This window comes from Prosopis cineraria, unplaced genomic scaffold (assembly GCF_029017545.1).
Source record: "Prosopis cineraria cultivar Desert tree isolate PC_DT_omini unplaced genomic scaffold, ASM2901754v1 PC9, whole genome shotgun sequence".
NCBI lineage: Eukaryota > Viridiplantae > Streptophyta > Magnoliopsida > Fabales > Fabaceae > Prosopis > Prosopis cineraria.
Window position 1 is genome coordinate 26,851,094 of NW_026555340.1, and position 20,322 is coordinate 26,871,415.

The 20,322-nt window shown below is 32.3% G+C and overlaps 2 protein-coding genes across 3 annotated transcripts; both read right to left on the minus strand.

Moving 5' to 3' along the window:
• Positions 1-6,269: 6,269 nt before the first annotated feature.
• LOC129320702 (protein kinase PINOID 2) lies at positions 6,270-8,218 on the minus strand. Its single transcript, XM_054966262.1, has 2 exons — positions 7,565-8,218; positions 6,270-7,351 (listed from the first exon to the last, which is right to left on the minus strand). The coding sequence occupies exons 1-2, from the start codon at positions 8,179-8,181 to the stop codon at positions 6,442-6,444; spliced, it is 1,527 nt and encodes a 508-aa protein (XP_054822237.1). The 5' UTR covers positions 8,182-8,218; the 3' UTR covers positions 6,270-6,441.
• An 8,366-nt stretch (positions 8,219-16,584) lies between these two features.
• On the minus strand, positions 16,585-18,473 carry LOC129320621 (protein BUNDLE SHEATH DEFECTIVE 2, chloroplastic-like). Of its 2 annotated transcripts, none has more exons than XM_054966150.1 (4): positions 17,910-18,473; positions 17,637-17,785; positions 16,926-17,026; positions 16,585-16,818 (listed from the first exon to the last, which is right to left on the minus strand). In XM_054966150.1, exons 1-3 carry the CDS (start codon positions 18,033-18,035, stop codon positions 16,984-16,986), a joined length of 318 nt encoding a protein of 105 aa, XP_054822125.1. In that variant the 5' UTR covers positions 18,036-18,473; the 3' UTR covers positions 16,585-16,818; positions 16,926-16,983. The 2 variants fall into 2 exon arrangements, with proteins under 2 accessions (XP_054822125.1, XP_054822124.1); XM_054966149.1 differs by having other exon boundaries at positions 16,585-16,832; positions 17,910-18,472.
• Positions 18,474-20,322: the final 1,849 nt, after the last annotated feature.

Below are 20,322 nucleotides of genomic sequence, written 5' to 3' on the forward strand. Positions count from 1 at the left end.
AAAGTATTTTTAATTAAATCTCACCTTAAATAAAGTAGTTATTTTTCTTCAAATTAATCCTATCTTTTCATATTTATCCCTATTTAATAAGATATTTCACTCTAAAATAAATATAAAATAATTTATTTAATATGGACACTTTTAAAAAAATAATGATTATATATTGAAAGATTAAAAATGTCACGTATTTTTGAACACCCAACTTCTCAAAAATACCTTATATTTTTGAGCCAAGAAAGTGTATAATATGAAATTGAGAGAACATGTAACATAAACAAGGGGTAATATTGGCAAGTAAAACATTATGACAAGCACTTAATATTCCAACAGTAAAATTAATTAAGAGAATCTGCCAGCTCCAGCTTATAAGAAAACGTGATTTACCCTTAAATAATTGATTAACAACAATCTGGGGTGTTTGGCAATTTTTCACTGAAATCATGATTTTGCCCCAAAAAATTGATTAATTTTGCAATCCAAACAGGCAGCACAAGTTACATTCCTAAGGTTCTTTGTTACAAATTTCCCAAAATACAAGTTTTTTTTTTCTAAAAATAATAACAACAATGTGGCAAATGAAAGTAATGTATTTTTATTATTATTTGTAGATATTCTCTTATTGAAGATAAGTAGATAACCTTGCTTTAGATATGATCCAATACTAAATGTGGCCATTTTTTAAGGGGAAATTCGAGCATTGATTTGTCACATGAGAAACTAGTTCTTTCCATTGAATCCAACTTGTTTGGTGTAATAATAAGGAAATTATTAATGAAGAAATGCAAGCACAATGTAGTAGGCGTATAGGGCTTGGGTTACGTTATTTGATTTTGGATGAAAATAAATTTAAATCTTATCATCATTAGCATGAGATCTGAATTAAACTTATTAACCTTGCAAAATCACATGTGGTCACACTTCAATAGTCAACAACGTCAAGGAACCAGAGAAAGATGAATTTTGATGACTATAGTTAAAATTTGTGCCAGCAAATTTTCATGGGCAAATGGCTCTTGTCAATTCCACTTTAGTCTTTTCAAGATAACGTATAATTACTATATCTATGATTTTTTTAAAAGGTTAATTAGCTGATTAAAGGAGTTAGATGCGCTTAGGAGGAAAAAAGAAGTTAATTTTTTTTTTTTGAGAGACCCTTCATATTATATAAATTTGTTCAGGACTAACATATAGAAGTATTTGAATAAATATATTTTCAAAACTTGCACGTTGTTTCGAGAGTATCATAGCTGTGGTGCAAGTCACGAAAATTATAAGATTTTTTGTGTCAATCAATAATTACTAATCACAATCCCCCATGTGGTTCTGTAATAGTCACCAAGAAGTTAATCATAGAGCTACACACTTATGATCATTCTGATCCAACGAAAGATTCAGAGATTTGATACATAAATGCCAGTGAACACGCTCCATGTTTACTCACATGCTCACACATTATGAGTTACCACCTACTACTATACTCACGAGATTACAACATGTGTGTTAAATCATCAACCTCATAATTATGTAAATGCGTACACTGCTTGTTATTTATTTCTGCTTATACGTGTATCATAAGTTATTAAACAAAAGTGTTTGATTAGAGCAAGAGAGTTGCTGAGACCTGAGAGTATCTTAACGTCTGAACCGATTGGTTTAATTAATAAAGCATAAGTGGCCAAAACCTCTATACTCACACAAGAATATAAAATACGTATTTGCAGAATGAATGGAGTAAATTAAATATGTAATTGTAATTCCAATTTATAAATTTCAAAGTCAACCATCTTTTTTATTCTATTGCTCGGTATTTTGAAAATTTTATAAATATTATTACCATCAATCTAAATTAATTCAAACCCTTACTATATAAGATTGTTACTACCAACGGCAACCTCGCTCATATATACATTAAATATGTCTTTGACAGATTTATTCAATGTAACTGTAGATTTTAAAACTTAAATTCAAGATCTCAAAATAAGTTAATTCAATAATTTCAACCAGTTAAATCAATCTCCCCTCCATCAACCATCTTTTCTTTAGTGGCACTTTCTTTTATAACTTAAAATATAAGGTTTATAAGGTTTTAAAAAAAATATGCAAATTAAAACATCATTTTTCATCATGTTAGTGAATATACATGCAAATTGATTTATTGTTACTTGCACCATCTTTTAAGTCATAGGAAGCCAATTTTGGTATATAAACAGGATACTTAGTGTTCAATATTTTATTAAAAATTATAATAAATACATAAAATCTTAGTCAAGTATTACTAGACAAATCATGCAAAAGATTAGAAGCAAAGCAGGTTCTATATAAATGTACGATTATGAAGAAGAATCCAAACAAATTTTGCTAAACATGGTTATGTCCCAGAATAAACCATGTTGATTGGGATGCGGAAATGCATTCAAACCAAGTCATTTAGCCTCATTTCTAATAATTAATACTCATCCAAGTGTTGGTATAATCATTTTTTAAAAAACTGGTTAGAGGTTTGGTTGATATTTCTGCCTTCAAAAAAATTAATCCAATAATTAAGAAAAGAAATCTAGTTTAATGGACTAATATATAATAATTTGTAGAACAATCAAATCAAAATTTTATCTCATAAATTAGATTTTAAATAGAAATCAATATAGTTTTCAATTCAATGAGAGCTACCCAAACAATCTAGTTTCCTTCATATCATTTTCTTGTTGGGCCACTAGGGTCAATTAGAAAAAACATTATTGAATTTGCTAGGGAAGGACAAAATGTCGAGTTAATAATAATTTAATTCATAACTAATAACGTTGTAAAATTAAATTCCATTACCAATTTAAAGATTTTATTAGTGAGTGATTTGTAAGTACTTTTTTTGCGTTTAAAGGTATATTCTGCCACTGATGAGCCCTGATATTTGATACCCAACTCATCTAAAAAATTTTTGTTATTAAAAATAGAAGAAGTAAATTTGTAATAGATTATAATTTATTGGAAAGAGAGGAGAAAAAAGAATCCACTTGAAGGGACACTCGATGGGGAGCAAATAATTGGAAACAATGAGAATATGGGTTTTATGTATGAAAAGTGAGTGTGGCACTAGAAGTCACTCATTCATTCTCAGATTTTATTAACTACATCCATGCATGTAATAAAATAATAATGATAATAATAATATGCACGCCCGGAAAACAAACAAAATAGAATTATTTATTTAGTTATGAGAATAATTAACCACCCTACCAAACACGGAAGAGATGCCTCAACTAACAATAAGAATGATTCATCCATTCATTCACATAAACAAAACAAAACAAAAGCCTCAAATCATGTTTCTTTAGTTGCCTTGCAATCATGATTCTTTACCTTTGCCCCTCAAAATTCTCAAGACACATCATCTACACCTTACCAGCTTGTTTTGCTTCACCTTGCATTCACAATTTTCTCCAAATGATTCCATGCTTGTTCTTATATAAGGTTTTAAATTCCAGTTTTGTATATAAATCAATTTGTTGTTGAGACAGTTTTACACCTATATGGTTCAACCTAATTCGATCTAGTTTTATTGGTCAAAATTAAAAAAAAAAACTAGTTAGCATATCCAAACAAATTTATAATCCTTCATCTTAATTTAAAAAATTGCAATCAATTTAATTACTTTATAATTAAAAATTTCAACTGGACACAAAATTTATAAACTAAAATTTTTAGTCTTATAAATTTTAAAAATTTACCTTTTTGTGCCTATAAATATTTTTTAATTCTAACTCTAAATCCTGGGAGTGGATTTTAAAAACTAACAAATTTTTTGTGAGCATAGGGAATATATTTTGAAACTAGTCAGCCAAGATTATCTTCCTTTTAGAGTACTGAGAATAAATGGTAAACCATTTTTAACTAAATTACTATAATTTAAGGATTGAGATTGGAATTATCGACTACTTCTTTTGTATACATTTTTTTTTTTTGAGTTGAGTTTCAAGAGTTTATCAGAACTTGAATATACATCTAAATTTAAAGAATGCTTATGATAATACTTACATATCATTCATCAATAAGATTCTCATATTAGTAACATGATTTGAATCCTTGAAATTTGTGAATTATGAGTCAAACCCTTATAAACTTGATTAACGTTTATTGCAAATTATCAGCTTCTTGTTTACACGAAAATATCTATTCATGACAAGCTAACAACTTGAATATTTGTTTTTTAACTTGGTCATGGTGAGGCTTTACAAGTGGGAAAGAGCAATCCTTATCCGGGCTGTCCCTTTCGTAGTGTTGGACGCCCTCGCGTGCTTCAGTAACCTGTTCCTTCCTGACCTCACCACCTCCCTCCTATATTCCATCCTTCTCCAAACCAATGCCTCACTCTCTCTCAGTATCTCCACTATTCCACCTTTTCATTTATTCAACAATTACTCACAACCAAATATCCAATTCTGGGATTCTCTCACCTCACTTTTGTTAAACTCATAATACCTTATAGCAGTTCATCAGCATACTATCTTGAGTCTATAATCATCATATTATCTTTTATTTCTCTCCCAACTCGATTACCATGTTAGGTGACATTGAAAGCAGAGCAATTTTTCTAGGAATTATACCTCTTTAATAATGTTATGATGAATCTAAGCAATTAAGTGCTGGTCATATTGAAATCTCGTGTTTGAGTTTGTACAAATGTTAAAGATACCTTTGAAAGAGTTATACTCATTCGAGATCAGACTACGTTCAATTCCATAGTAGTCAAGATTCAATAAGCACTTCTATAGTATATTCTTTGACATTTTATTCTACTGTTGACTCTATAACTCTTGAGAGTCTCAATTAATTATGAGCGTGACTAACATACTCGCATTGTACGTGTATATAGTACATGCATATCTCATTCAGCAGAAGAATCCTCTGTCTTTCATACTAAACACACTTGAAAAGATGAAAAAAAGGGGAACGGAGAAAGTCATATGAGTACTTGACTGTTTGGAATAAACATGCGTTTTACAGATCATTTCATGTTTAAAGAACTGAATGAGAGGGCATGATAAAAGCTGGTGGTGCTTGCTTACCCATTAATGCCCCATGAGAGTGAAGATCTAAGTGGTGATGATGCTGTATCTTCCTTTTTAATCTTTTCCCTTTTCTTTTTGGTAATATGTGACAAAAAGTTACAAATCTGAATGACTGAGAGAATGAGGTTCAAATTACTAACCCTTTATTCATAACAAAGTCATTACCATCTCAGCTAAAGGTGCTTCTTGCGTGTACTGTACATACGTTGAACACATTCTCATTCTCTTTTTATATTGCTCTGATTTGTATATGATTCTGAGTTTACACTTACTTTCCTTTATCAATCATGCAATATAAGTGCAGACACACTGTTTTTTTCTTATTTTTTATTTAACTGGGTAAGTTCAGTAGACTAGGATTTTCAAATACCTAATGACTGTTCGTTGTTATTCGGGCTGGCATGGAAGGAGGTATCAGAACTCTGGGCTGTCACATCCTGTTACACAGTACATGTTTGATTTATTGATTCTGTGAAGTAGGAAAATGACTCATCCTTTAATTTGATCGGTTTCCCTTGTTTTTTTGTGTTAATATCTGGAATATTTGTTCTCTTTTTCACTACATTCCAGAATGGTCCACACGACAGTCCACACACAAAACCTACACTCTCCCCTTTTGCTTCCTTCTCTTGCCTCATCATTACTGTTTACCAACACAATGCCCAAATCTCTCTCTCCATTTGATCAGTCAACTAATTCCCAAAGCACAATAGAGCTGTTTATGTACATTTCTCACATCCCTAAATGAATCTATAGGGGTGAATCATAACCCTCAAATCAGCATTTGGAATCTTTATTATAGAAAGCATGAGGATGAGGACCATAATGCATACTTAACATTTCACCATAGAGAATGGAAAAAAGGGAACACAGAAAGCATTTCTTTTGTTTCTTTCCTTCGTTCGGTGAAAAGGACATATGAATGCGCGGATATGAAAAAGAGCCATATGAGAAAAAGCATCTAATACCATAAAGTATTATTAAAATAAAGCCCTACCCTTTCTTTCTCCTTCCATTCTTTTTCCTTTTTTCTGCAATTTCTTCATCGATGATGAGGAGTGTAATTATTGGGATCACATGACTTCGTAAACTCTCATGAGAACCACATTAGCACAATTATGGGATCCCTCCTCTTTACAACTACAAATACCTCAACAGCTAGTAGTTTATTGGTAAAGGCATAAGAATACAATAATAATGACCAAATAAACAAAGTAAATTCAATGTATGGTGCCTTGGTCACATATTAATTTTCTAATAATTTCTCTCTTTAGTACGGAAAAAAGGGTGCTGAACAGAACCCTTAATTTCTTTCTTGACAAACACATATTTGCAAGCCTTTTTTTTTGGGGGGGCCTAAACTATTTACATTTTACAGTTAGAAGTAGTCAAAATGATGAGTAATCTGATAGGGTTGATCCCTATCTTTCTTGCTTAGTTTTGGCATCAAAACTCTGCTACTTCTAATCTTGTTCATATCAGCAGGAACCTCAGGAGGTTTAATTGATCTAATCAGAGCCCAATTCACACCTCTGAAGAACTCATGCCTTTTGATCTCAACAGAACCCATGCAGCTTCCAATTCTCTTCTTGGGATTCTTCACCAATAGTTTGCTTATCAGGTCTTGAACTCTCACCATCTCTTCATACTCCTTGCTGCTGCTAGCTGCAATTCTGGGGAAAGCCAATGACTGCTTCAGGATGTTTATGAGTGTTTTCCCATTGTTCTCACCTTTGAAGGGTGTTCTTCCATATAACATCTCATACAAGAACACTCCAAAAGTCCACCAATCCACTGCGCTCCCATGGCCTTGCCCTGAAATCACCTCTGGTGCTAGGTACTCATGAGTCCCTACAAATGACATAGACTTGGCATTGATAGGCTCTGCCACTAGCTCAGGTTCATCATCATCATTATCATCAATGTCGTCCTCGTCATCTTTTTCTTCTTGTTCTTTTTGGACTGAAACATTTTCTCTTATGATTGTTATGACTCTACTTTCTCTCTTGCTCTTGCTGCGAAATGATGCTGATGAGAAACATGATTGCATGGGGGCGGCGCAGGCAGGAGATGATGATGTTGATGAAGAGCTCCTTGGAATCGTCTTGAAACTTGATTTACTTCTCAAGAGCTTGGGAACGACGTCGCATTTGAGAGAGAGATCAAAATCTGAGAGCATAATGTGCCCATCCTCTCTCACCAGCACGTTCTCTGGCTTCAAATCTCTATACACAATGCCCATCATGTGAAGATACTCCAAAGCCAACAGTGTCTCAGCTGCATAAAACCTGTGAAATTTTTGTTGTATAAAAAGCACTTTATCAAAATTTGCATAACCTGAGAGAAACTCAGAAAAGCTTATGGCAAAAAGAATATTCACATTTTGGTCCTGAAATATCTCAGTTAGTCTCTGTATTTATCACTGGCTACATGACCAAGTTAGTTAAGATCAATTTGTATGACACCAAACTGTATATTTACTAGAACTAGAAGAGACTCACTTGGCCGATTGAATGCTGAATCGCTTCCCTGGCTCACGCTGGCGAGAAGCATACAAATCTCCACCGGGACAGAACTCCATGACCAAGCAAGAGTAATGAGACGCCTCAAACTCAGCATATAAAGTGGGCAGAAATGGATGATCAAGCATGCCCAGAATCTCCTTCTCCATCTCAGCTCTCTGCAACTTGTTTCTCACCGAAAGCGCTTCTCTGTCAACCACTTTCATGGCGTAGAGACTCTGTTTCGACCCCACAACGAGGGGGTTCCTGATCTGACAGAGGTAGACGTTGCCTATGTCGCCGCCGCCGAGGCGCCGGAGAAGGCGGAAGTGGTGGAGGCCGAGTTGGCCGTTACTGTCGCGGCGAAGGCGGGACATGGCCTCCCATGCTGCTTGGTTGGCCTTGTGAGGCTTGGCGTGGGAGCCGTGAGACAGAGAGGAGGAGGTGGTGGTATCTGTGGTGGTGGAGGAACAAACGGAGACGGAGCTGCTGCGGCGACGGCTGCTGAAGCTGAGGTTGGTCATCCAGCTCCGGCTGGATTCTGGAACGGTGGTGAGGGAGGAGCAGCTACTATCATAATCGGATTCGTCTCTGGCTATGGCCTTGGTGGTGGCCATGGGAGATTGTTGGCTTCACGACTGATGTGCGTGAAGGCTTCGTTCATATATGTGTATGTGAGCGTACATTATATACACACACACAATTTTAAGCTTTTGTGGGAGCACATGGGAGAGTTGAAGGTGATGACGTGGCAGCTGTTTTTTTTTTTTTTTGAGTGAAGTGGTGCCAGAAATTTAACAAAGGTTTCTTTTGCTTCGTTGAATGGCGGATCCCCACTCCCTTTACAAGAGGCCTAGAGGGTATTTATTTTTTTAAAAAAGAATTATTTCGATATAAATATTTATATTTGCAATGACAAGAATGTGCATCACCTAACAAGGGGGTATTTATTTTTTTTATACTTTTACCATAAAAAAATTATACATTTTATATTATATGTAGATATAAAGATATTTTGATGTTTCATAAGTCATAATTAATATTTACTTCTTGAATTAGAAATTTCATTAAGTACTTGAAGAAATGTATGATTTGTAAAATATTCAATGATTATGGGAATAGTTAACCACCAAAAAAAAAAAAAAGCAATGATGGTTGTGAATTGCAAAGAAGAAAGACTCAATATATCCTTGAAAAACCAATGAAGTCGATTCAAATTCAAATCACTGGGCCTTTAATTTTCTCACAAAATGTCAAACATAAAATCCTCTAAAAGCAACCCCTATTTAGTTGCAGATGAATGGAGGGAAAGAAAGTATGAATTTGATTTAAAAAAAAATGGGATTGTAAAATTTTAATAAGGAGAATGTGTAAATTAAAGAACAATAAAAATAAGTAAAATCTTTTAACTTCACTTTTATATTTTTTAAAAATTGAATCCATTAAAATCTCCTCTTCCCTCCTACTTAGCATACTCGAAGATGCAGTTTTTGAGGGTATAATATTTCTATATGTAAGATTATTCATAAACTTTTATGAGTAATTAGTATTTTGTTTCTAAAATATTCTTAGACTTTTAGATTCTAGTCAATGAATAGAAAGACTTTACCATCCCAAAATAAAGCTAACTATCAAAAAAAAAAATGAATGAATGACATTTTTCGCCATACTGGAAGAAGGGATTATGACCGCTTAAGTCTTAAGCATAAAATTTGAGGTTTGAGTATATGAAAATACAGAAAACACATTCAAGAGAAAATTACATCAATTAGACCTAACATTAATATTCAAATATAACCCAATCAAATAATCATAGGAAAGTAAATTCAAAAAATGATGACCTTTGATTGAGGGCATAAAAGAGAAGGTGAAATAAATTTTAAAATATAAATCAGTTAAAAAAGTTAATCAATTTTATCTCAAGAAAGGATGAAATATTGCTTTTGTAACTATAGAAAAATGTTGTGTTTCGTCAATTTGAAAAGCTGTTTCTTCTTCTTCTTAAAAAAAAAAAAAAAAAAAGAAACGCACACGCACACAACTTGAAGGCAGTATGTACTTGTACAGTTTCTCATTTATTGATACGCTATATACCATGATATTTAAAATTGCGACTTAACCGTTGAAATTTGATTAAAAAAATATACAATTTTTATCGAGTTAGAATTTTATAATAACAATAATAATAATCATAAAACTAAGTCATGTGGATATGAAAAAAAAAAATAGGTTGAAAAAAAATTACTTCCAATTCAATACAGGAAACATTGAGAGAGAACTGCCATCAATTAAATCTAATAATGCTCGAATCCAATTTATTCAGATAATTATATAACAAAATTAAGAAAATGATGGCCATTAATTGAGAGCATGTATGCGCGAAAAGATGAAAGAAATTTTAAAATATAAATTAGTTGTTTTTTTTTCATAAATTAAAATTGTTTAAGAACTTGGAGGTAGCCTGTGGTTGTACAGTTTCTCATTTATTGATGTTAGATATCATGATATTTAAAATGACTACCTAGCTGTTGAAATATGTTAAAAAATAATACAGTTTTTCTTATACAAGGTCAAGATCAGTTCGAAATTTATAATCACGTTAAAACCGAGAGTCATGTGGGCATTCAAAGAATTACTTCCAATTGAACACAATACTTAATTGATAATACCGAATATTTGGAAGTCACATAAAAGTAAATACAATCCTCATATATTATATTAACCAAGAAAATTGGAGTAGATGTGGAACTGATAAGGTTTTATATATAGCTCAAAAAAATTTTATTATTAGTAATAGCAATCGTTAGTTCATTAATTAGAAAATAAAAATCCTAAATATGTATTAAAAACATGGATGTATTTTGTTTCAGTGTGGATGAACAATTGAACGTGGGACATGGGAGAGGAGTGAAGCAGAGCCATTGATATTAAAAAAAGGGATTAAGGAATAATTAGGGAGAGGATTAAGTGGATGGAAGAGAAAAGGGATAGAAATGAATAAGAAGAGACGAAAATGGGAATGAATATATGGAGCGGTGGGGAGAGAGAATCAAGGAATACGAGGATTTGGCATGGAAGCGAAGGGACTATAATAAAATGAGACCACAAAAGTGGTTACAGTCCCACAACACTCACAAAAGCTACTTTTGTTGCTCTTGTTTTGAAGCATGCTTCCTGGCGAACCCACTATCCCTTGTTCTTCCATTTTAATCTAAACAAATCTCTCTAATATCATTTTTTATATATAATTTTATTATCCCAGCATTCTGTGAATTTGTTAAGAATAAATATCTAAAATTTTCAAAATACACGCCTTTAACTAATGGTCAGTATCATTTTACAATAGACACTAAAACGAGTCACTTAACTTTCGTTGTTTTTTTAGCGGAGTAAATTCTTCTAAATTCATTCTCAAACTTCCATATGATTGCAACTTAAAAAAAATTACTCCATCCACTAAAAAATATAAGGCATTTTTTTAAGGAATTAAATATTAAAAAAATGTAAGATATTTTTGTATTTTAAAGCATAATTAATATATTTTTTAAAAAATATTCTTAAGAGATAAATTATTTTATATTTAATTTTAAGTTAAATACCATATTAAATAAAGATAAATATAAAAAATAATTTTAGTTAAAAGACAGTTAACTAATTATTGAGAGTGATATTTCATTAGAAATGTCTTACAGTTTTTTAAGGGAAGGAGGGAGCATTTCATATAATTTTTTTAAAGGATCTTCAATTGTTATTACTTATTATATCCCTTTCTCTTACTATTTTAAAGCAAAAATACTACAATTATATGTGTGTTTAAGAAATATAGATGGTCCAAATTAGATAATTCATACACGCGCGAGTCGGTTTACAAAAACTGTACTAGGCCTTGATGAATCCAAATTAGTATGGGCTGGATCACATGGGCATCATTGAATTATAGAAATAATGCAAAATGTATATTCCATAATGTTTATAAAAATACAATTGGAGTTAAATCTAACTGGAGTAATTAGTGCTTCATGATGTGAAGAACTAAAATATAAATTTTTTTTATTAAAAGAAATGTCTATATTTAGTGTCTAACAATGACCAGATTGCATCCAATGAAAAAAAATACCCATGGATAAGAAAAAAAAATAAAAATGAAGGGGAAATGGGAAAACGTAGAGATGGTGATGTACGTATGGTGAATTTTGAAGAATTTGCAGTTAAGAATCACGAAGAACCCGTGGGCTGAATTAATTTGACCACCTCGAAATTGAAATGAACCTTTGGAGGGTCCGTGTGTACAGTAATTAATAGCACACAGTGGCAGCGTAGTCATATTTATGATATTCTCGTCATGCATGTGAACCCAATCGGAGTGGGCCGCGTACGTGGCTTGGGCCCTACTCAACCCCACCTCTCTCCCACCCTTAGCTAGTAATTCAGATAGGATCAGACGAATTAGTTCGAATCCACCTGAAAAAGTTTAAGAATGTACTTATAAAAAAAATTAATTTTTTTTATATTCAGACCTATTCAAATTAACCTAAAAAATTTCAAACTATGCTTGATCGGGTTCAAGTTTGGCTGAATACGCAAATAAAAATATTTTATTTCTACAAAATATAATAAATATTAATTAATTCTTTAAGTTTTATGTTATTTTAAATCCAAACATTATATATATTTGAATCCTATACATCATTTAAGTATTTTAGTCACCTGAAGCGTGAAGGAATTCAAGTCGGGTTTAATTATTTAAACTTTTTATAAAATCGAATCTATTCAAATCAAGTCTAAATAAGTCCAACCCACTTGAATTTTTTTAGCTCTAGTCCCACCTTACCTTATCCCACCTCACTTTTCTTGGTAGTGATTTACACCTTATACTTTGAGTCTCTTCAAATTCAATTGATTTATCTTTTCATTATTATAACTTTTTTACAAAAACATTGAAATGTTTTTTAAGAGTAATTATTTAACTTAAAATTATATATTAAAAATTTAAGGATATTTTTTTATTATATTACACTCTAATTTTTAAAATTTAACTCAATACAACTCAATTCGTTGAATTTATCCATTTTAGTTATTAATTCCTACAATTTATGATTGGATTATGACACAACTATTGACGGACTGGATATTTTTTTAAAATGCAGGGATCAATCTGTTAACTGACTAAAATTGAGTGACTGAGTTGGATGAGTTAAATTTTAAGGATTAGGTTTTTCATTAAGTTATTAAAATTATACTCCCTGAATTAAAATAAAAATACCTTTTACAGTTTCGATTAAATATATATTATTTGAAAAGGTAAAAAAATTAAATGAAGAACATTTTGATTAAAGTAATTAAAATGAGTATATAAAAATCGAATAAAAGTAACATAATCTTTTTATATGGTTTATTGAAAAAAAAAAAACCTTATATGCCAATTCAATATTTCAATTGCAACTAATTCAACCAAGAATTCAAGAGTATGGGTCGGTTTAATTTGAAGTTTGAAGTGGAAATATTATCAATGCAGATCTTGTTTCCTATCAACCAAGTTCAATCATTCACAGATGAATTATATTAAAATGCATTTCTTGGCATCTATGATCCATCAATAATCAACCAACATTTGCCATGTTCTTGTGTTTCGATAGAAAAAGAACCCCATTTTAACATTCATGTGCAAGGTTCAGAAAAATACGTATAGAATCTCCTCTTATTCTTTGAGACATAAAATCAAATTGGACACAGCCACAATCACTAACACGTCGGATTTGAAGTGTGCTTGTACTATTAAGCTGTCCGTATAAATCTTCGCCTCTCACGGCAATATTAAAAATGAAATTTCCGGAGGTGACTGAAATAAAAAGAGCAAATTTAAAGGGTCTCCAGGACAACCCTCCAAGACAACGTCTCAAAAGTCAACTGAACAAAAATGTGTCAAGCTTATATCAAATGAAAAGGACGAGCTTAAAACAATTTAACCTCGCGGTACCTCTATTGCAGCGTGGCAAGTGTTGATGAGAAGAGGAATAATTTTGGAAATTAAATTATTTAATGAGATTTTAAGATATTAAAAAAATAGCCAATGAATAGAAAAAGAAGTGTTTTTGTTCCTATAAACTGAGATAAATGAGATATTTAAATTTTTGCAAACTACAAAAAGGTAAATCTTGAAAAAAATGACAATAAAATCTCATAAATTATATAAATAATAATTCGATCTTTCAAAAAGCTATAATTTCACTGAAATTCTTAAAAATTTTAATATGAACAAATTAAAAAAAGATTATTTTACCCTTATTGAAAAAATAAATCTCAATTACAACTTTTACTTAAGAACTAACAATTTATGTTTTGTGAATCACAAAAATTAAACAAAAAATTATAATTTGTTAAATGTAATTTTTATCTCAAAATAATATGGCCTAATCACAATTTTTTCTTGAGGAATAATAATTTTTGTTTTGTGAATTGCAAAAGTTGAATAAAAAATTACAACTTGTCAGGTGTAATTTTTATTATTAAAAAATAAATTCTCAAAATAACAAACCCTAATAACGACTTTTTTTTAAAGAATAAATTTTTTTTAAAGAATTTTAAAAATTAAACAAGAAATCATAACTTATCAATGAGGGTAAAATAATCTTTTCAATTTAAAATTCATTGGCACATAAGTTCCTAAAAATTTTGGTGAAATTATAGCATTTTAAGAAATCGGATTATCATTTATATAATTCAGAAAAATTTTATTGTCATTTTCCCTAAATCTTATTAGTCATGTAATGAAATTATAAAAAAGAATGATTGAACATTAAAATCAATTTGGATTTATGCATGATGGTTAACAACAAAAGCAATCTATGTAATAAGGGGTGTTAATAGAAAGATACTAAAGCAAAAGAAAAGACTTGCATATAATTTTATGGACATGGAAAAACTTAAAATTAACTACTAAGAGAAGTGCTCTAAAAAGCCTTGAAAAGGAAAGGGGTTAATGTAGTTTATATAAGAGTTATATAAGATATGTGTGAAGGTGTAACAATTAGTGTAAGAAATATTGGGAGGTGGATCAAGGGACTAATTTCTTATAAGGATTGGTTTTCATCATGGATCATTATTGAACCTTTACTTATTTCACTTGGTTTTAAATATTCTAACCAATCACATTCAAGAAGTGATCTTTGACTGCATGTTTTTCACAAATGATATACTTTTCATTGTGAAGTCAAGAAAATAAATTAATTTCAAACTTGAGATATAAAAGACCTTTGGATCAAAGGATTTCTGCTCGAGTATGAGCAAGCCCATATATATGCATTGTAAGTGCAAACTATGCACAAAGAAACAAGTTAGAAATGATATAGTGATAAAAATTCAAGACTAGATCATATCAGTGACAAAGTTCAGATACCTGAGATTGATTATACAAAATAATGAAGAAACTTGTGGGGATGTCAAGAATAAAATACCAACTAGATGGTTAAAATTGAAAAGGGTATCAAGAATTCTTTGTGATTAAAATATACCAAATAAACTAAAAAGAAAGCCTTATCAAATAACTATAAGACTGATGGTGTAATATGATAGTAAATGTTAGGTTATAAAAAGATAACATGAACAAAAAGTCAAAGTAATAGATGGATGTGTGGTTATACAATAAAATATAAGATTCATAATAATCATATACGAGAAAAAATTGGGATCACTTTTATTGAGGAAAAAACGTTAGACAAATGTTTGTGGCTTGGACATGTAACTAATGGAGGTGCCAATAAGGAGGGTTAATCATATAGTCTTAAGTCTAGTGAAGAGGGGTAGAAGAAGATAAAAAACACTTGAGAATGTTAATTGAGTGAGAGCTTTTGATGAATGATCTATCTAAATAGTTGGCTGTTATAAAGCATTCTGGCATAATGCAATACGTATGACTAACTTCACTAAGAGGGATAAGATTTATTGTTATTGGAGATTATCAAATTGAAAGTTCATTTTATATAAAATTGGGAAGGATAAAATTCATGGAAAATTGGATTAATGCAGGAGAGCATATCATCATGAGCAGCACCTGCCCGCCTGGTCCAAAGACACCTTTTTGTTTCCATATTCCCTATGTCACGTTGTATGTTGGTTTCCAGCACATCAAATATCAAAAGAGGGCACTTGGATCGCTGGGTTTTCCTTCAACCAATGCAATTCTTTGGAAGCTGAATATTGGGCTTGCCTGAGAGGCCTGCAACCTGCTTGTGACATGGGCTTTAAGAAAGTCAATCTAGAATCTGATTGCAAAGTTTTAATTAATGCTCTTGAAGCTGACCCTAATGAACTCTCACCACACAGCCTGGTGATTCTTCAAAACTGCTAGAGAACAATTGAGAAGTCAAAACTACTCGTATTTCAAGACTTCAAAACCATGTGGCTGATAGACTTGCAAAGGAGGCGTTGAATGTCTCTTCCTCCTTTTATGATAGCGTACCTTCTTTTCTGAAGGACTTGGTCCTTAAAGATTGTAGGGGATTTCAATTCCCCCACCCTCCCCACCGGGCAAATATAGTTTGTTAATACATTGGGCTTTGCCCTCCTTCAGGTTAGGCTCGAGATTGGTAATTAAATAAAAAGCCGATGCTCGATTGCTGCACTCCATCATTCATAGAATTATAAATATTATATATTTAAGACCCAAAATCATACCTGCTGACCATGATGAAATCTGCTAGACAACGTCCAATTGGAAAATCCCCAAAAACCACAAACAAGCATTAACGTTCGAAAACAATAGTTTAGAAAATCATGTGAAGATTTATTTATCTATTTGTAGCCCAAGTAATTTTCTTTGCACCCTGCATGCCAATTATTATCATACATACGAACGCCTTAGAAAGCCAGAAGCCTCAAAATCTCCCTCCTATCAAGCTTCTGTGGACTATATATCAAGGAGGCCAATTCAGATTCAATATGTCCCTAATATGATTGGGTATGTCATCCTTTAGGGAGGCTGATAACAACAGAAATAAGAAAAACCCTTAACAAGCACCGTATTGAGTATTGACCATGTTGAATTAAAGTAGGAGATGGAGATTGAGCTAGTTCTAATAAGCCATAATTTCAGGATATCAATTGCATAAATCATAAACGGAAATACGTTCATTCATGACAGTACAATAATGCTGAAGACAACAGTGCGAACATCTTCCTCCTTGAAATTATCTAACGTAAAGTATTTGGTGCATTATGAAGGTTGCCCAACATCGGGGTTCGGTGCTTCCTTAATCCTTAAAGGGAAACACTGAAAATATCAAAATAAAGACTTCATAGCATTGGAATAGGCAACAAGTAACTGAATAGGGATAAAATTGGAAATGCAAGGCAAGTCACTCACTTAGAGAATCACAGTTCACTGGAATATAAAAAATGCAGTATATGCATATCTCAACAGGTCAATCATAGCCCTTTCCCAGACAGTTTAGACAGCGTTGGACCCTGCAATACCATGTGTAACCATTGGAAAACAATAGCAGTTTATAAAACTTAGGATGGGCCTGAATACATTAAACTTATTCTTAACTTCATCGACAGAATCAACAGAGGGCATAGCTTTCAATTTAACCACGAGGAAATTTTAAGTATTCTCAGAGTCAGTGTATATTCATAATTTTAAACCATCATCGGAGGACAAGAGTTAAATCAGTCAAGGGTAATGATCCTCAAACAAGTCACGGGTACGAATCGACACTGGAGAAGGAGAAGAGTAAAGAAGAATTATCAGAGAACAAGAGTTAGAGTAATGTCCTAAAGGAGTTGGCTTGCCATGAAGTCTGTGATAATATTTAGACAAATTTTACAGTTCAGCATTCCACTGTTAACTCTTCCAAATTACAAACACATCACTCTTCATGATTACTATGAATTTTACACCAAATAGGCAAATAATTGAATTGCAGCATCTCTGTTGCTTACCTTACCAGTTGCTCAGCAAGTGTAGTGGGACTTGAACGGAATTCTTTCCCCCGTATTCAACATAAGATTAAGAAAATTTGCATATCACGGAGAAGAGCAGAAGAAAAGGGATTCAGGAAATTAAAGAGCTAACCTGTTTCCCTCGCAAGTAGGACAGAGGCAAGGATTAATGGCAATAGGGTCATACAAAGGCGACCATTCTATGGTGGAATTTCCTTTGCACAACTTGCATATGTAAAACCCCTTCCCTCTACAAGCCATGCATGGCAATGCAACCTTTTTCTGCACGAAACCCACATTCCCAAATGCCTCATTTGTTAAGGGAACATAAACAAATAAAAATCTCTTTTTTGGGGGCGGAGGGAAAGAAATATCAAGAAAGACATGGATCTTATCTAGTTTTTACCCGTTTCTTCTCAGATACAAGATGAAGGGTCTTAAGAGTAACAGTAGAAGCCAGGTTGAGAGTGACAATCCCACCCAAGACGACTCCAGTTCCCATAACCAACGTTCGCAATGACCTAGGATTCATATCCAGGAATATGCGTGCTTATCACTGGCAATTTCTCAAATAAAATAGACAATCTAAATCCCTGCGTTTGTCAGCAATCGACTCTATTCTGCAGGGCTCAATTTCAAGTGCTCGCTTAAAAGAAATGATACTAAACCCAATTCAGCTCAATTTCTCCGGTTTTTGTTTGCTCTTGACCACTCTCGTGCACGCGTTCAGTTCCTTTCCGCCCCACTATTGGTCCACTGAGCACAAACGGCATCGTCGCATCTAAGCGAGTCCTCCTTTTCCCTCCTCGCCTTCCATGACTTGGCACTAATCTCAATCCCTTCTGCTTCCCCGCAAACGACCTGTGCAAATTGAGTGCAATCTTAGACAAATCAAGCACAATGCTATTGGAGGATTTAAAAAAAAAAGAATAAAATTTTCCAAAATACTAAATTTTAAAAAGCATTTATCAAGTGTCACAATGCTAAAAATCTGAATTCCGCTTCCGCAAAATCGAGATTCTAAAATTTTTAACGCACAACTCTTCACAATTTGTGTGCCTAATTGAGTTCTGTGTTAATAATTTAAAAAAAAAATTTCAAATGAGCTCAGTCAAAGTATGAAGGTGAAGCACAATTTAATATATAAAAAATTAACCATATGTGTACTTAAAATATTAAAAAATAAATAAAGATAAAATAGTTAAAAAATTAGCTTGCTTCCAAAAAAAACTTTAATTTAAATGAAAGCAATAAGAGAGGAAGGATTATTTTGACTTCCTTCTCTTTAAAATTTCTTAACGAAATGAGAATAAGCACTCTCCTAATAATATAATTAATATATAAGAATATAATAGTAAATTAATTATTACTTTTCTTCCTCTTTTCTTTTACAAAAGATTATTAAAAAATTATTATCTTCTCATTTTCTAAAACTAAACACACTCTTAATTTTGGCAATACCTTTTGATATCCATGTGGCACGTACGCCACATCATCAAAGCGTTTGGCTCAACAACGCATACTTTAACACCGTTAGCCACCTGGAAATTATATTAATTTATAAGGGTGAGGGAGTGATTCGGGACTTGGGGAGTTCAAAACTTACAGGGAATAATATTCTGAGTGATACTCGAAAGATTAAAAGATTTATTTTTTTTATGTATCATTAACATACATACTCTGTTAATTTATTTAAATATATTTTAAACATATTCTATTTAAGTTGTCCAACTTGATCCCATTAGTCCAGGATTGCTTGGCATCCATCAGAGATAAGCAAAAAGACGAATAAAGAAAATTGCGTTTGATTCCTTTTCCGGGCTGTTACAGAGTGGATTCAATTGGACATGGAATGGGCCTCGCTTTTACTCATATTTGCATTGGATTGGACTGGAGCTCGGTTCATAAGTTAAAATGCAAAGAGTAAGGATGGAAATAGAAAATGTCAAGTTTTGGCAAAGTAAATCTAAACTTGTGTTGCAGGCTTGAACTGGATCTAGAAACTTACATAAAACTTTGTTCACACCTACTGATTTCTACTAATTGTTGACCTTGTAATTCTGATTCTGCGAGTCAAACTTTAATCTGACACTAATCATTGTCTCTGTTCAAAGAATGGGATCTAAAGTCATTCCATTACGCCATCCTTACTTCAACACCCACAACACGTCAAAGTTCGTAGTATAGAATCAACAGGTGGTATTTAGAAGCAGGACATCTGAACAAAGCCGGTGGGATTACAGAATGAATAGTCAATAAGCACATGGCAAAGAAATAGTATGAATTCTTCTGGAATTAATATTATATAAATGTTGACAGTTGACCAAGCGAAAACTGCGAGACAGAAAGCTGCTATACAATTAATCTCTCAGCCGTATTATCATAAACTACTAAAAAACTGGAATAAATATTCAACCTCAGAACAACTTTAAGACTCGTGAAGTTAAACGTATTATCATAAACTACTCAAACTTCATTTGTCAAGCTACATTGCCTGTGCAGCTTTAGCTTTAGCTACAGCCGTCAGTTTAGTTCACTTTTCTCTTCCCAACCTGAAATCCAGTTCCGCCCCACTTCCTTGACTTGTCGCTACATCAACTAGAATTGGTAATTTGTGCTGAGCCTGATGGGCTAATCCAAATAACTCAAAAAATTTTAAGACCGAATTTAAAAAAAATATTTTTTATATTCGAGCCTATTTGGACCGATTCGAATAAGCCTAAAAAATTTGGGCCAAGCCAATCGGGCTTAGCCCGAATACCCGAATAAAAAAATTATATTTTTAAAAATATATGAAATATATAAATATTAATTAATTC

Coding starts and splice junctions, on each gene's coding strand:
- LOC129320702 (XM_054966262.1), bottom strand. CDS start 8,181: ATGGCCACCACCAAGGCCATAGCCAGAGACGAATCCGATTATGATAGT. Junction 7,352..7,564: donor TTCAGCATTCAATCGGCCAA/GTGAGTCTCTTC, acceptor AAAATTTCACAG/GTTTTATGCAGCTGAGACAC.
- LOC129320621 (XM_054966150.1), bottom strand. CDS start 18,035: ATGAATCCTAGGTCATTGCGAACGTTGGTTATGGGAACTGGAGTCGTC. Junction 17,786..17,909: donor TTGTATCTGAGAAGAAACGG/GTAAAAACTAGA, acceptor GGTTTCGTGCAG/AAAAAGGTTGCATTGCCATG. Junction 17,027..17,636: donor CCTACTTGCGAGGGAAACAG/GTTAGCTCTTTA, acceptor ATGGTATTGCAG/GGTCCAACGCTGTCTAAACT.